General features: G+C 46.5%; 1 protein-coding gene across 2 annotated transcripts in view; it reads left to right on the plus strand.

The window, feature by feature from the left end:
* The window catches only part of LOC112238394 (protein O-mannosyl-transferase TMTC2-like), a 98,770-nt gene that overhangs the window by 58,035 nt on the left and 25,051 nt on the right, over window positions 1-15,684 (plus strand). Inside the window, exons 3-8 of one of the 2 annotated variants that reach the window (XM_042318536.1) lie at window positions 1,519-2,413; window positions 2,712-2,826; window positions 3,521-3,606; window positions 5,200-5,384; window positions 6,333-6,411; window positions 9,753-9,874. In XM_042318536.1, the coding sequence (XP_042174470.1) occupies window positions 1,519-2,413; window positions 2,712-2,826; window positions 3,521-3,606; window positions 5,200-5,384; window positions 6,333-6,411; window positions 9,753-9,874 (1,482 nt within the window). Of the gene's footprint in view, window positions 1-1,518; window positions 2,414-2,711; window positions 2,827-3,520; window positions 3,607-5,199; window positions 5,385-6,012; window positions 6,141-6,332; window positions 6,412-9,752; window positions 9,875-15,684 lie in introns of those variants that run through there. The other variant, XM_042318537.1, reaches the window with a different exon arrangement.

Below are 15,684 nucleotides of genomic sequence, written 5' to 3' on the forward strand. Positions count from 1 at the left end.
ATCTACATACCGACACAGTGAGCTCTGAGCTGATTACACATCACTCTCCACTCTACTGAAATGGGCCAACAATCTGAATCAGGCCCTCCCCGCTTTAATTCTCCCAGCATGCACTAGGGCAGCATCTGACAAGGCACCCTGTTCCCTACACTATGTATGGGATTAGGGTGCCATTTCGGAAGCCACCCAAGGCCTGAGTTGTGCAGTCAAATTGCACTCAAGGGACTTAGCTAGTCTAAACACATAGCCTATTTGGGCATACAAGACACCATGCTACAATACATGGACGGATCTGTTCTAGATCAAATTTAGAGGCATTACTTTGCAGGAAGATGGATGAACGGAATAAGAATGAGAGAAACACAGTGAAGCCATGATGTCATCGTATGCAGTTGGTAGTAGGGTCCAGTGTCGTGGTCTATTGGTCACGTATAGTAGGTGTTCTGTTTATTTGACATGTCTTTATAGGGGCAAAGGAAACTGTTAAAAACTCCACTGGCACCAGTGCTCCAAAATGTTAGAGGTCAATTGATCTAAAGGAGTGTGTGGGGAATGGTGAGGTAGTGGTTTTCTTAGCTTGTTCATTTTTATTTAACCTTGATTTAACCAGGAAAAGCCTGGTTAAATTAAAAGGAATTAATTTAAATGTATATTTTAATGTGCATAGGCCTAACTGTAATTAATGTAGGTATGAGTTTAATATACATTTACATTGCATTTCACAGCTACTTTATTGGGCAGTAATAGCGTATGTTCACCTGGAATTGACCTAGCCTACCACTATTTTTCATCCCACCTGTCAAATGAGAAGAATCCTTGTCCTTTAGGGCCTTATTCTATTAAATCAAACTGAAACATATGAATAGAGGTGACACCGACATGGAGGGTCATTTGATAAAGATTCCCACAATTCTGTTTTCTGATGAATGTGAAGTGTTAATACCCCCCATTTAGTCTCTCAGTGCTATCAATGCTTCATTTCTCAAACAAGGCTTTCTGTGTTTGTGTAGCAACAGAGCCATATTATTTCTGGCCGTCGTAGATACTCTTTTCAGAGGACTTGCCAATAATACCCAGAGCGCTTGGCTGTGTCAATTGCACATGAAAACGGCTTGTGTCCTGGGCAGCTTTTGCAAAAACATTCCTTCGATTTCATTCCTCATTTCTAAACAGTTCTATTCTAGAAATTCCTCGCGATGTGAAATCATAGAGGTCATCGACCTTTCACATGGTCGAGATTTAAATCTAAATTCTAAATTTTGCACTGATGTATATGAATACACACCAAATAAACCAACACCAAATGTTTCTGTGTTAAAGAAAATATCTACTACACCTAGTCTAATAGACTTTACTTAGTATTAGCCCAATAAACTATTTCTAGTTACCAATGCATTCCCAGAATGAGAGCAGGAACGTTTTCAGAATGCTAAAGTTTTCTAATTGTTCCCTGAACATTTCACACAAGTCCCAGGGTAGTTCCCATAACATTCCTATAATGTTTTCTCTCTCCTACAGAAGAGGAACACCACTGTACTGCTGAGTCTGAGTGTGTTGATCTCCTGGGGCGTGCTTCTCCTGGCTGCTCGTCTCTACTGGATGGGTAACAAGCCCCCCAACTTCTCCAACTCAGACAACCCAGCGGCCGACTCGCCGCACCTTCTCACGCGAACTCTGACCTTCCTCTACCTGCCCGCCGCCAACGCCTGGCTCCTCCTATGCCCTGTCCAGCTCAGCTTCGATTGGTCCATGGACGCTCTACCGCTAATCAAGACCTTTGCTGATTGGAGGAACCTTCACACCGTGGCCTTCTACGCTGGATTTACTCTCCTGGCCTGGTATGGCCTCTGTAGCAGTAGCAGCCCCGACTCCAAGGCCAAGGAGACCAATGGGAAAGCTCACTTGGCGAACGGGAAGGCCCTCACCAATGGGCACAGCTACCATCCTCCAGACGGCAACCACAACATAAACTCAGAGCAGGGCTCTCCAAAGACCAATGGGAAAACCACCCTCAACGGGAATGGGTTCACCAAAACCTACCAATGTTCCCCTCGGACTACCCACCCCTCCCTCTCCTCACTTGCCACCCTCCCCGCCACGGAGAACGTGGTGGTCTTCTCCCTGGGCCTACTCTCGCTGCCCTTCCTCCCGGCCACAAACCTCTTCTTCTATGTGGGCTTCGTGGTGGCCGAGCGGCTGCTGTACATACCCAGCATGGGCTTCTGTCTGCTGGTGGCGGTGGGGATCCGGGCCCTGTACGTCAGGCTGAGAACCAGGGGCCCCAGGGTCGTGCTGCTGGGTCTGTGCGCGGGCCTGGTGCTGCTGTACGGCATCAAGACGGTGCTGAGGAACAGGGACTGGAGCAACGAGGAGATGCTCTACAAGTCAGGGATCAGTGTTAACCCCGCTAAAGGTAGTGTTGACTAACCAACACATTCTGGAATATGGGCCTTTGGTTTGGTACTTTAGTCCCACTGTGATAAAGTTAGGCCTGAGAATTACATCACTCTCATGTAGATTAGAACATTTTTCAGTTCTATATTATTCTAGGTCCAGGACTAGGCTTAATCTATGGCTGACAAACTGGCCCATAAAGAATAAAGTATATGTCATAAATGATTTGTAATCATACCTCATAAATGCAAAACTCAAGATCTTTCCATTACACAATACATGTATGCACTTGACAGACACCTGTCTCTCTTTGTTAGCATGGGGCAACTTGGGAAACGTCCTGAAGAACCAGGGCAAGATGGCAGAGGCGGAGAGGGCGTACCGGAATGCCCTGTATTACCGGGGAAACATGGCTGACATGTTGTACAATCTGTGAGTGTGAGATGTGTCATCTCTGCATCTCTCCACTACCTCAACAAGGATGAAAGCTGAAAGCTACCATCCATCAATACTGCTTAGACAGACAGGGAGAATAACAGGGGATAGAGGGAGAGGCTAGGGGCAGAGAGAGAGAGAGAGAGAGAGAGAGAGAGAGAGAGAGAGAGAGAGAGAGAGAGAGAGAGAGAGAGAGAGAGAGAGAGAGAGAGAGGGAAATTGGTTGTTTTATCCCCAGATGGGATCCTGTTCCCCTTGACAGTGATTTCATTAATCATGATTTGCGGGGCTCTGGGAAAACATGAAGGCAGTTCTAATACCCACATTAACCCTCTGAGTGTCAAAGGTGCCAAGCCTCATAACCGGCCCACATTTCCCGCTCACCTGACAGTGTTTTTCTTCCCCTCTCTACTCCTTGTCCCCCTGTCAAGAAACAGGAAGAGTCACCTTTGTCAACAAACACATTTCTGTGTTTACATGACACACCTTTAATGAAGGTGTCGTTCTGAGATTACCGATGGTTAACAAATAAACAGAATAAACCGAGTGTCACTAAACACCGTCTAATGTTAGGCTGCAATTAGATTTAAAACCCAAACAGTCAGAGTTGCCAGATGGTTTCCCTGATTGCCCTGTAGACCTCTCTTTCCTCTGCTTCATTCAACCATAATTCTGGTCTTCTTTCCACCAGGGGTTTGCTGCTTCAAGAGAACCACAGGCCCTCAGAGGCACTGCATTACTATAAGCTGGCCATTGGGAGCAGGCCAACTCTGGCGTGTAAGTATTGCTAAGAGACCATTCCCTAAAATGGCGTGTTGCGGGGCTGAAGTGATTGTGATCGGGGCCCGGCTGGTGGAGATGAAAGGAGCTGATCCGGGACCTGCCTAATGGGTTGTCTCTGGCTTTGTTTAATTCAATTACATGAATGGAATGTTACATTCAGGTTTTCATCACGGACCAGTGTTAATGCTGAATTAGTTGTCATGCATGCGTCTGTCTGGCCCATTTCAGAGGTCTATCGGACCGTTTCAGCCGACAGTCTAATGGAAGTCAATCTCACTCTTGACTGCTCACGTATGTAATGTGTAGACATATTTCACTGTATCAGACACTAGCAGAGGACGGAGAAAGCAGGGGATTTGGGTTGCATGAGTTGTTAATTCCTCAGTTTTTCCCATCGACCTCTCTTTCAACCTCTCTGGACCCTACCCACACACTCACACACTCACACATACTACACTGATTCTCAAATACACACACACACACACACAAACAAACTGTCACGGATCCCTCCGGAACTGTCATTATGCACACCTGGTCCCTATTCCCATTGATTAGTAACTGTATATGTGTGCCCTTTGTTCACCATTGTCTTGTCGATTATTGTTCCAAAGTCCGTTGGTCGTGTGAATACCTGTGTTGTTTTGGCTTTCGTACCGCGTGTATTGCACAGATGATTACGGGTCTCGTCCCACGTGGTATCATTGTGCGATTGTGTATTTATTCGAGGTACTCCTCGATCTTTTGTTTGGGTTTCTACCCTGTGTTTTGTATATGTGTTTGTACTTTAAACAATGCTACCTTATATAATGTTACTTACCCTACATTATTCATCTCATATGCATACGTAGATACTGTACTCTATATCACCTACTGCATCCTTATGTAATACATGTATCACTAGCCACTTTAACTATGCCACTTGGTTTACATACTCATCTCATATGTATATACTGTACTCGATATCATCTACTGTATCTTGCCTATGCTGCTCTGTACCATCACTCATTCATATATCCTTATGTACATATTCTTTATCCCCTTACACTGTGTATAAGACAGTATTTTTTTGGAATTGTTAGTTAGATTACTTGTTCGTTATTACTGCATTGTCGGAACTAGAAGCACAAGCATTTCGCTACACTCGCATTAACATCTGCTAACCATGTGTATGTGACAAATAAAATTTGATTTGATTTGATTTGATTTGATCTTCGTTCCCGTGCCATTACACGGTACGCTATCATTTGGGGAATAAAAACCCATATTACGCATTCCTGCACCTGTCTCCCGACCATTTATACCAACGTGACAGTAAGTAAGCATTTGACTGTAAAGTCTACACCTGTTGTATTCAACGCATATGACACCTAAACCTTTTCCCTGCTTCTATCTATCCCCTCTGTTTCTCCATTTCATCCCCCCTCTCTTCCTGCTCTAATCCTCCACCTCTGACCCCTCTCCTCCCCCATTTCTAATCCTCTACCTTCTCTCTCCCTCATTCCTCTTCCTCTATCCTCCCTTTCCCCCTCCTCCACCCCGTCTTCTCCCTCTGTTCCTCCTCCTCTGCGCCCTCTCGTCACCCCACAGCGGCCTACTTGAACACGGGCATCATCCTGATGAACCAGGGCGGTATGGAGGAGGCCAAGAGGACCTTTGTAACCTGCGCTGAGATCCCAGATGAGAACCTGAAGGACCCCCATGCCCACAAGAGCTCTGTCACCAGCTGCCTGTACAACTTGGGCAAGCTGCTCCATGAGCAGGGCCTGCAGGAGGTATGATACTACAGTACTCTACACTACAGTGGAGACAGGGCAGTGGCTGAGATGTAGAAATGCAATGGATAGAATCTATAACAGTACACTTCAATACAGTACATTAGAACCAGAGCAATGGCAGAGATGTAGAAATAAAATGAATAGTATGTATAGAGGTGCACTACAGTACAGTGGAGCCATGGCAGAAACATAGAAATATAATGTATGGAGGTGCAATACAGTACAGTACAGTGGAGCCATGGGAGAAACATAGAAATCCAATGTATAGAATGTATAGATGTGCACTACACCACAGTACAGTGGAGCCATGGCAGAAACATATAAATACAATGGATAAGATGTATACAGCAAATGTAGTTTGATAGCATACTGTGATAGTATACTTAAGCTCTTGAGTTTCCGAAAACTAGCTCTCTGAAAACTTGCTTAAGCTTCCGGCCTTGGCTTTATATGGGCTCAGCCACTGCTCAAATGAACTAAGTCTTCATCTATGACAAAATGACAGAGCCGACTAAAGACTCATCTTCCTGAAGCCCTTTCCATTAGACAGTGAGGAAGAGGCTTTGTGGATGGTGACACACTGATGAAACACACTGTGACTCACTGCCCTCCCCCTCCATGACAGGATGCTCTGTCTGTCTAACTGCCCTCCCCCTTCCATGACAGGATGCTCTGTCTGTCTAACTGCCCTCCCCCTCCATGACAGGATGCTCTGTCTGTCTAGCTGCCCTCCCCCTCCATGACAGGATGCTCTGTCTGTCTAACTGCCCTCCCCCTCCATGACAGGATGCTCTGTCTGTCTAACTGCCCCCCCTCCATGACAGGATGCTCTGTCTGTCTAACTGCCCTCCCCCTCCATGACAGGATGCTCTGTCTGTCTAACTGCCCTCCCCCTCCATGACAGGATGCTCTGTCTGTCTAACTGCCCTCCCCCCTCCATGACAGGATGCTCTGTCTGTCTATAAAGAAGCGGTGCAGAAAATGCCGAAGCAGTTTGCACCTCAGAGTCTCTACAACATGATGGGTGAGTAATAGCAGGAAAACATTTATTTTTTCACTAATATTTTGGGGGGATTCTTCCCCCCATCTCTACTCACCAAGTTTAATAAACATGGCACTTTACAAAACAAACACAGTTCATTCATTCCCATACATCAGCGTTACTCGACTCTTACCCTACGAGGTCCAGAGCCTGCTGATTTTCTGTCTTTCCTGAAAATGAATTGCACACACCTGGTGTCCCATGTTTAAATCCGTCCTTGATTAGAAGGGAAGAATGAAAAAATGCAGTGGAACTGGCTCTGAGGTCCCGGGTTGAGTTTGAGGGTCATATATCATCATGTACTGTATTGTTATCATCCTAGAATCTGGTGAAAGGGAACGAAGGAGGAAAGGTGAGCATTTTCAACCATGGGCTCAACCATGGGCTCAACCATGGGCTCAACCATGGGCTGAAAATGAAAGTTTCCAGTGAAAGTGTTTCCCAGGATCAAAGCCAGGACCAACCCATGTCCGGGAGACTGTTTCTGTTTCCTACCCCAGCTCACCATATCACTCTACCCTGGATCACTCTCCACTCTACCATCACTCTACCCTAGATCACTCTCCACTCTATCATCACTCTACCCTAGATCACTTGCCACTTTACCATCACTCTACCCTAGATCACTCTCCACTCTACCATCACTCTACCCTGGATCACTCTCCACTCTACCATGACTCTACCCTAGATCACTCTCCACTCTACCATCACTCTACCCGAGATCACTTTCCACTCTACCCTTGATCGCTCTCCACTCTACCATCATTCTACCCTAGATTGCTCTCCACTCCACCATCACTCTACCCTAGATCGCTCTCCACTCTACCATCATTCTACCCTAGATTGCTCTCCACTCTACCCTAGATCACTCTCCACTCTACCATCACTCTACCCTTGATCACTCTCCACTCTACCATAACTCTACCCTAGATCACTCTCCACTCTACCCTAGATCGCTCTCCACTCTACCATCACTCTACCCTAGATCGCTCTCCACTCCACCATCACTCTACCCTAGATCACTCTCCACTCTACCCTAGATCACTCTCCACTCTACCATCACTCTACCCTTGATCACTCTCCACTCTACCATAACTCTACCCTAGATCACTCTCCACTCTACCCTAGATCGCTCTCCACTCTACCATCACTCTACCCTAGATCACTCTCCACAGAACCATCACTCTACCCTAGATCACTCTCCTCTCTAGCCTAGATCACTCTCCACACTACCATCACTTTACCCTGGATCACTCTCCACTCAAACCCTAGATCGCTCTCCACTCTACCCTAGATCCCTGTCTAACACAGTGTTCTGCAGGGCTGACAGTCAGGAATTGAAATGTAGTGGACAGGTATCTCTGGTATTCTGTTCATGGGGAAGCAAACTAATTTGTCCGCTGAGGTAGATTTAGTTTGACAGTCTATCTGGAGCCATGTCAGGCATTTGACTTAGCCAATTACTGAAGGTGAAAAGCTGGGTAGTGGCAACAACTTCGCTGCATGACGGGGAAGACTTGGCACAGGGAGACGACTTTAATCATCCAAATGTCCTTCTTAATTCCCACCTATCACATATGATAATTCTCCTCATCTTTGATTCATGTAATTGGGGAATATGTGTTTAGAATGACTCGTTCTGGTGGTAGTAGAACAACCTGCTGATGGTCTTCAGTTTCCCCCCCCAAAAGAGATTTCCCCATATTATCTCCATGAAACGAAGCTATTTGATGTGCTTTAATCAGATACCATCGGTTTCATTCCATTCCAACACCACAGCTCTAAAATAGGCAGGCAATCCTAATGTAGATGTGTATCAGGATTCGAAGGGAATTCAAACTAAGCTGGCTATAATAAGTCATGTCCCATGTTGTGTTATTCCATCACTAATTACATTATTAGAAGCCCTTCCTGATTGCATGGTTGAGATTGCTGTGCCGTGTCGGCAACATTCTTGGGATGATGCGTGGTGGGGGCCTGAGAAGAGGGAGAGTGTTTGTTCAGGTGAGAGGGGGGTTGTCATCAGGGCCCCGGGGATCAGCCCCGCTGCGCTGGGATCAGATCTGGGATTCTCACGGCTTTGAGAACAGAGACATTCTCAGAGAGAATCTGGTCACGTTCCAACTGAAATTGGTGTCAGGGGTTTAATTAATTTAACGGAGGAATATTTATTTTTTATTGGTGGAATGACAAGTGTTTTTAGGAATGGAGGGCTGGAAATGGGTCGGTCTCCATCTGCCTTGTTATCAGCCGTGCACCTGTTGGAGATCTATTCTAGAACTCTATTCATCAGACACTGGGAAGCACTGGAGCATGTCATCATTCATGTCAGAGGTCACAGGCAGGGAGAGTGCAGCGGTGAGGTGGCTTCCATGCAACCAGCAGGTTTTACATTGTGCTGTGTAAATACTCTCTTGGTTGCATGGAAGGTAGTGGTGACTCTGCTCTCACCCGACTCACTGTCCCTCCGCTCTCCCTCCCTCCTCTGAGAAAAGGGGACAGTCTTCCAGCTGATGGGGAAACTTTAGTCTCGCTGCGTTATTTTTTGCACCAATTCATGTTGTTACTCCTATGACTAGAGAAAGTGAAATATACCTCGATATATAAAAAAACACAAGCAGCTAATGACAACGGAAGGTCATAGAAACAAATTGCTATACTCATTAATTGCAGCTGCAGTGCTGGTTTTAGCGTGAGTGGAAGTAGGGAGAACATATTTTATAAGTGTTGAACAAAGTGTTGGTAGTGCTGAGTAACAACAAACATGAACTTACTCATAAAAACAGCCGCTCTTTGCTCTCTCTATAGTCATGGTATTGAAATCTCACAGTATCAACTCTGAGGTATTTGATTGGGCAACGGTAGGCCTATAGGTGCACTTGATTTGCTCACTAGGCTTGCCAGGTAGACGGAGTTCTACATTCACACACATGAAATGGTTCAAAATGGGAACACTTTACCTTCCCGGGGCTAGGACTGCTGAATCAAGTGCACCAACAGTGCAAAAACAAAACAAAAAATAGGAATGCAAGGCTTTATCGTTGGGTTTTGTCCGGAAATGTTTGGTGATCGACTAGGAATGCCTTGGATCGCGATGGACCGGTTGGTGACCAATGCACTAGATAGATAGAAAGGGAAGTCACAGAACCCGTCATACTACAACATCTTTGATACGAGTCTTCCTCTTATTATAAAGTGTCAGAGAAGCCATTGAGGTCATGGGTCTCTCTACGACCCCTTTCCTCTGACCTCTGAATGTTGACCCCCCCATACAGTAGGAGAGGCCGTATCGCCCATGACCTGTGACCTTTGACCCCTAACAGGAGAGGCCTACATGAGGCTGAATAGGCTGGAGGAGGCGGGCCACTGGTACAGGGAGTCGCTCAGGGCCAAACCCGACCACATCCCCGCACACCTGACCTACGGGAAACTCCTGTCCATCATTGTAAGTCCCTCCTCTACCAACCTCTTTAAGGCCAGACAATTCCTCACATTTTTTACAACAGAACACGACAAAAGACAACACAGAAACTAGAGATGCACTGATGTGAATATTCTGGGATATCTGATATTTCTATGCAATATCAACCAATACAGACATTTCTGTTTCATTTGAGGTCTTTTTTTACCATTCTAGTACAGATACAAACAAAATGTCTATGTTCATAAGGTTAATAAGAAAATGTGTAAAATAGCTTAAATATGGGAAAGGAGTAATCATTTGTATTTTCATAACAAAGTGGAATGTTCAGGACAACTCAAGGAAGAGCATCAGGTAATACTGCGTATGATCGGATGTGTAGAAAAGAAGATTTGCATTCCTTTCAGATATGCATTGAAATATATGTGACCGGTTACAGGGTCTGAGGCGTTTGACGCTAGTTCCTACTTACGTCAGAATACTTTCAAAGTAGAATTCAGAAATGTTACGTTGCCATGGAAACCATATGAATACAATCCAAATGAGAGGAACCAGATGCTCTGTCTGACCCCCCATAGCATTGGAAATGTTTGGTTCAATAACACCTTGACCCTCTTCTATCTCTGCCTCTATGAGAATGATCCTTGTGTAATATAATGTTGAGATAATGGAGAGAAAATGATGGTTGGACAGCATTAAGATTCCCATGGGGCAGTGCGTACCTCGAGGACATACTTTTCAGAAAACTTTATTTTATTGAAGAATCGAACTTCGACCCCGGGGCGAGATGGACATGTCAGACCTGTTGGTGTAGATATCATAATCTGGGTCTGTGTCGTTGTCCACCTGTTTAGTGAACAAAACAGCCCACTGCCAAGTGTCATAATAAAATGTATGTTCAATTTTGTTAGAGGAGTAGAATCCAACCCAGGTGTAATAGAGTTTGTTCTTCCAATCAGTGAAGGTCTTCTTGATGAACAGGCGAGCGCAGGCGTGGCCATCTTCAGTGTAGAGCTGCAGACTGACATCAGAGTCAAATGGAGGTATGTTAACAGGAATCCTGTCATCATGATGACAGAGGGCAAGTTGATCAGGAGCCTGACCTGCAGGCCGGGGTTTAGGTATACATTGGCGTCGAAGCTTCCGTAGCTGCACATGCCAAGGGGGGTAACAGAGGTCATTTTATTGTCCGCGTAGAGGGCTACCATCATCTCCACACTCAGCAGACTCCATGGGACGTTTGCACATCTAATTCTGGCGTGCCCGTTGTTCCAGTTTTCAGTTGATCTCACCTCCAGCTTGATGTCAAGGCACTCCATGTGGTTAGCAACCTGAGTATGTTGAGTATTTGAAAATGTACCCCCACACAGCTGGTTAGTGAATTCCCTTATGGAGTATGTCTCTGAGAAGGATCTGGAGGGTGTATTGTAGCAGGCAGCATACAGAAACACAGACACACTGTCCCCCCAGTTGTTAGATCGGCTCTGGGTTCCTCTCAGGAGGATGACACTTAAGAGGAAGGTGTTATCGGGGTCGTACTGCTTGCTGCAGGGGTCATCTTGTGGGTAGTGCTGTGTTAAGTAGACTGCCTCCACCACATTCCCCTGCATTTTGAGGATGATTCTGTCCCTATTGTTCTCTATGGACCAGGGCATGAGGTAATAGCTTTGAGTGACGTAAGGAGGTAGGTGCCAAGCCCTCTTGGAGACTGTGTGTTGAGATTCCCTACCGTGTAGGAAGCCTGTTCCTTCAGGGAATGAAGCACCTGTTTAGCATTATCATAGCACTGGAAGCCCCAGTCTCCCCTTGATGGCACAAAGAGTGGTGTGATTAGGCTGTTGCTGTTGCTGTTGTTTTTTCCAATGAGGACATTGTTAGCAAAATGGTGGAGTAGCATCAGGCCATGGCGTGGGAAGCTGTGGCCAAATTCAAAGTTCCTGAAGTTACTTATAGAGTTGAGAGTTGGCGGATCTGCAGAGACCAAAGCCAGGGGAAGCAACAGGTGGAAAGAGCAAATAGGCTTTTTCTCTCCATGGTGAACGTGTTAGAAGGAGAATGACTGTCGAATGTCTGTCGAATGTCTGTCTCAATCTACAGAGATGAGTGGGAAGTCCTGTAGGTCCAGTTTATATTGGGAGTGTGCTATCCCTTTCAAGGGGCAATCTGCGGCTCAAACAATAACACATCAGTCAACCCACCACTGTTTTGGTAAAGGGAGTGGCTGTAACCTATTTCAAATCCATAGACAGAGCTGTTGATGCAAGGACTGGCCATCCATGATATCAAAATGATAGTTTTAACCATGTGTTGAGGCTATACAGTGTTTTTTAACAATTACACTGTTTATAAACATTGGAGTAAAACAAGCTTATATTTTGGGTTCTGATGGGGTATGACAGTTGAACTAAACTCACGAGGCATTTATACAGTAAGTTATATTCTTTAATTTAAAATCCCAAAATAGATTTAGTAATGGCAGATTGCCTCTTTAAGAAAGGCCTCTTCAGTGTTAACCACTAATTACAGTAGCCACAACACAACGGATACCAGACCAATGCTGTCTGATGGAAGTGACTATCCAACTCTTACCTGCTCCTTGTGAACTACCTCAGAATAGCCCTTAACTTCTTCTCTCAGTTCTAAATGAAATGCTGCTCGCTTATACCACACAGGCACACATGCTCTCACCGAGCCAAAACTAGTCGAGCAGGTAGGCAGTGTGAGTTCTCAGAACCATGCCACGCCTTAGAATGGTTTGCATGGTGACTGCGTTGTGAGATTCTTTGTAAACAGGCCGTGGCTGCGAATGGGACTTTTTCGGGAACGTTAGTCGCCAACTAATGATCCCGAAGCTTCTGCGGATGACATTCTGCACATTTGTATATTTCTACTTTATGCGTAGAGAACAGGCTACTCAGGTGAATGGTGCTTGTTTAATAAAGTTAGATCAACGCTGAGTCAATGTCTGCAATATCACATAATGTAGTATTCTACATAACAGAACCGGATATAACAGCATAGTATAATGTTACTCTAAGACAAAAACACCACCGCATTCAATTGTGAAGGATCATTCTTCATGTTCTACCAGTGAAACATGCAGCATCTGCATACCAACCATTGGATCGTGATCATTTTTATTTTGATATGCATTTAGATCTTGTTGAGTTATACAGTGTTGTCTCCAAGTAGGCTACAGTGTTGTCTCTAAGTAGGCTACAGTGTTGTCTCCAAGTAGCCTACAGTGTTGTCTCCAAGTAGGCTACAGTGTTGTCTCTAAGTAGGCTACGGTGTTGTCTCCAAGTAGCCTACAGTGTTGTCTCCAAGTAGCCCACGGTGTTGTCTCCAAGTAGCACACGGTGTTGTCTCCAAGTAGGCTACGATGTTGTCTCCAAGTAGCCTACAGTGTTGTCTCCAAGTAGGCTGCGGTGTTGTCTCCAAGTAGCCTATGGTGTTGTCTCCAAGTAGCCCACAGTGTTGTCTCCAAGTAGCCTACAGTGTTGTCTCCAAGTAGCCCACAGTGTTGTCTCCAAGTAGCCTACAGTGTTGTCTCCAAGTAGCCCACGATGTTGTCTCCAAGTAGCCCACAGTGTTGTCTCCAAGTAGCCCACAGTGTTGTCTCCAAGTAGCCTGCGGTGTTGTCTCCAAGTAGCCCATGGTGTTGTCTCCAAGAAGCCTACGGTGTTGTCTCCAAGTAGCCCACAGTGTTGTCTCCAAGTAGCCCACGGTGTTGTCTCCAGCCCACGGTGTTGCCTACAAGTAGCCCACGGTGTTGTCTACAAGTAGCCCACGGTGTTGTCTACAAGTAGCCCACGGTGTTGTCTACAAGTAGCCCACGGTGTTGTCCCCAAGTAGCCCACAGTGTTGTCTCCAAGTAGCCTACAGTGTTGTCTCCAAGTAGCCCATGATGTTGTCTCCAAGAAGCCTACAGTGTTGTCTCCAAGTAGGCTACGGTGTTGTCTCCAAGTAGCCTATGGTGTTGTCTCCAAGTAGCCCACAGTGTTGTCTCCAAGTAGCCTACAGTGTTGTCTCCAAGTAGCCCACAGTGTTGTCTCCAAGTAGCCCACAGTGTTGTCTCCAAGTAGCCTACGGTGTTGTCTCCAAGTAGCCCATGGTGTTGTCTCCAAGAAGCCTACGGTGTTGTCTCCAAGTAGCCCACAGTGTTGTCCCCAAGTAGCCCACGGTGTTGTCTCCAAGTAGCCCACGGTGTTGTCTACAAGTATCCCACGGTGTTGTCTACAAGTAGCCCACAGTGTTGTCCCCAAGTAGCCCACAGTGTTGTCTCCAAGTAGCCTACAGTGTTGTCCCCAAGTAGCCCACAGTGTTGTCTCCAAGTAGCCCACGGTGTTGTCTACAAGTAGCCCACGGTGTTGTCTTCAAGTAGCCCACGGTTCTGTCCCCAAGTAGCCCATGGTGTTGTCTCCAAGTAGCCCACGGTGTTGTCCCCAAGTAGCCCATGGTGTTGTCTCCAAGTAGCCTACAGTGTTGTCTCCAAGTAGCCCACGGTGTTGTCTCCAAGTAGCCCACAGTGTTGTCTCCAAGTAGCGACAGTGTTGTCTCCAAGTAGCCACAGTGTTGTCTCCAAGTAACCTACAGTGTTGTCTCCAAGTAGCCCACGGTGTTGTCTCCACGTAGCCCACGGTGTTGTCTCCAAGTAGCCCATGGTGTTGTCTCCAAGTAGCCACAGTGTTGTCTCCAAGTAACCTACAGTGTTGTCTCCAAGTAGCCCACGGTGTTGTCTCCACGTAGCCCACGGTGTTGTCTCCAAGTAGCCCATGGTGTTGTCTCCAAGTAGCCACAGTGTTGTCTCCAAGTAACCTACAGTGTTGTCTCCAAGTAGCCCACAGTGTTGTCTCCAAGTAGCCCACGGTGTTGTCTACAAGTAGCCCACGGTGTTGTCCCCAAGTAGCCCACGGTGTTGTCCCCAAGTAGCCCACAGTGTTGTCTCCAAGTAGCCTACAGTGTTGTCCCCAAGTAGCCCACGGTGTTGTCTACAAGTAGCCCACGGTGTTGTCTACAAGTAGCCCACGGTTCTGTCCCCAAGTAGCCCACGGTGTTGTCTCCAAGTAGCCCACGGTGTTGTCTACAAGTAGCCCACGGTGTTGTCTACAAGTAGCCCACGGTGTTGTCCCCAAGTAGCCCACGGTGTTGTCCCCAAGTAGCCCATGGTGTTGTCTCCAAGTAGCCTACAGTGTTGTCTCCAAGTAGCCTACAGTGTTGTCTCCAAGTAGCCCACGGTGTTGTCTCCAAGTAGCCCACAGTGTTGTCTCCAAGTAGCCCACGGTGTTGTCTACAAGTAGCCCACGGTGTTGTCTACAAGTAGCCCACGGTGTTGTCCCCAAGTAGCCCATGGTGTTGTCTCCAAGTAGCCTACAGTGTTGTCTCCAAGTAGCCTACAGTGTTGTCTCCAAGTAGCCAACGGTGTTGTCTCCAAGTAGCCCACAGTGTTGTCTCCAAGTAGCCACAGTGTTGTCTCCAAGTAACCTACAGTGTTGTCTCCAAGTAGCCCACGGTGTTGTCTACAAGTAGCCCACAGTGTTGTCCCCAAGTAGCCCATGGTGTTGTCTCCAAGTAGCCTACAGTGTTGTCTCCAAGTAGCCTACAGTGTTGTCTCCAAGTAGCCCACGGTGTTGTCTCCAAGTAGCCCACAGTGTTGTCTCCAAGTAGCCTACAGTGTTGTCTCCAAGTAGCCCACAGTGTTGTCTCCAAGTAGCCTACAGTGTTGTCTCCAAGTAGCCCACGATGTTGTCTCCAAGTAGCCCACAGTGTTGTCTCCAAGTAGCCCACGGTGTTGTCTCCAAGTAGCCTGCGGTGTTGTCTCCAAGTAGCCCATG

This window comes from Oncorhynchus tshawytscha, unplaced genomic scaffold (genome assembly GCF_018296145.1).
Source record: "Oncorhynchus tshawytscha isolate Ot180627B unplaced genomic scaffold, Otsh_v2.0 Un_contig_1741_pilon_pilon, whole genome shotgun sequence".
Lineage (NCBI taxonomy): Eukaryota > Metazoa > Chordata > Actinopteri > Salmoniformes > Salmonidae > Oncorhynchus > Oncorhynchus tshawytscha.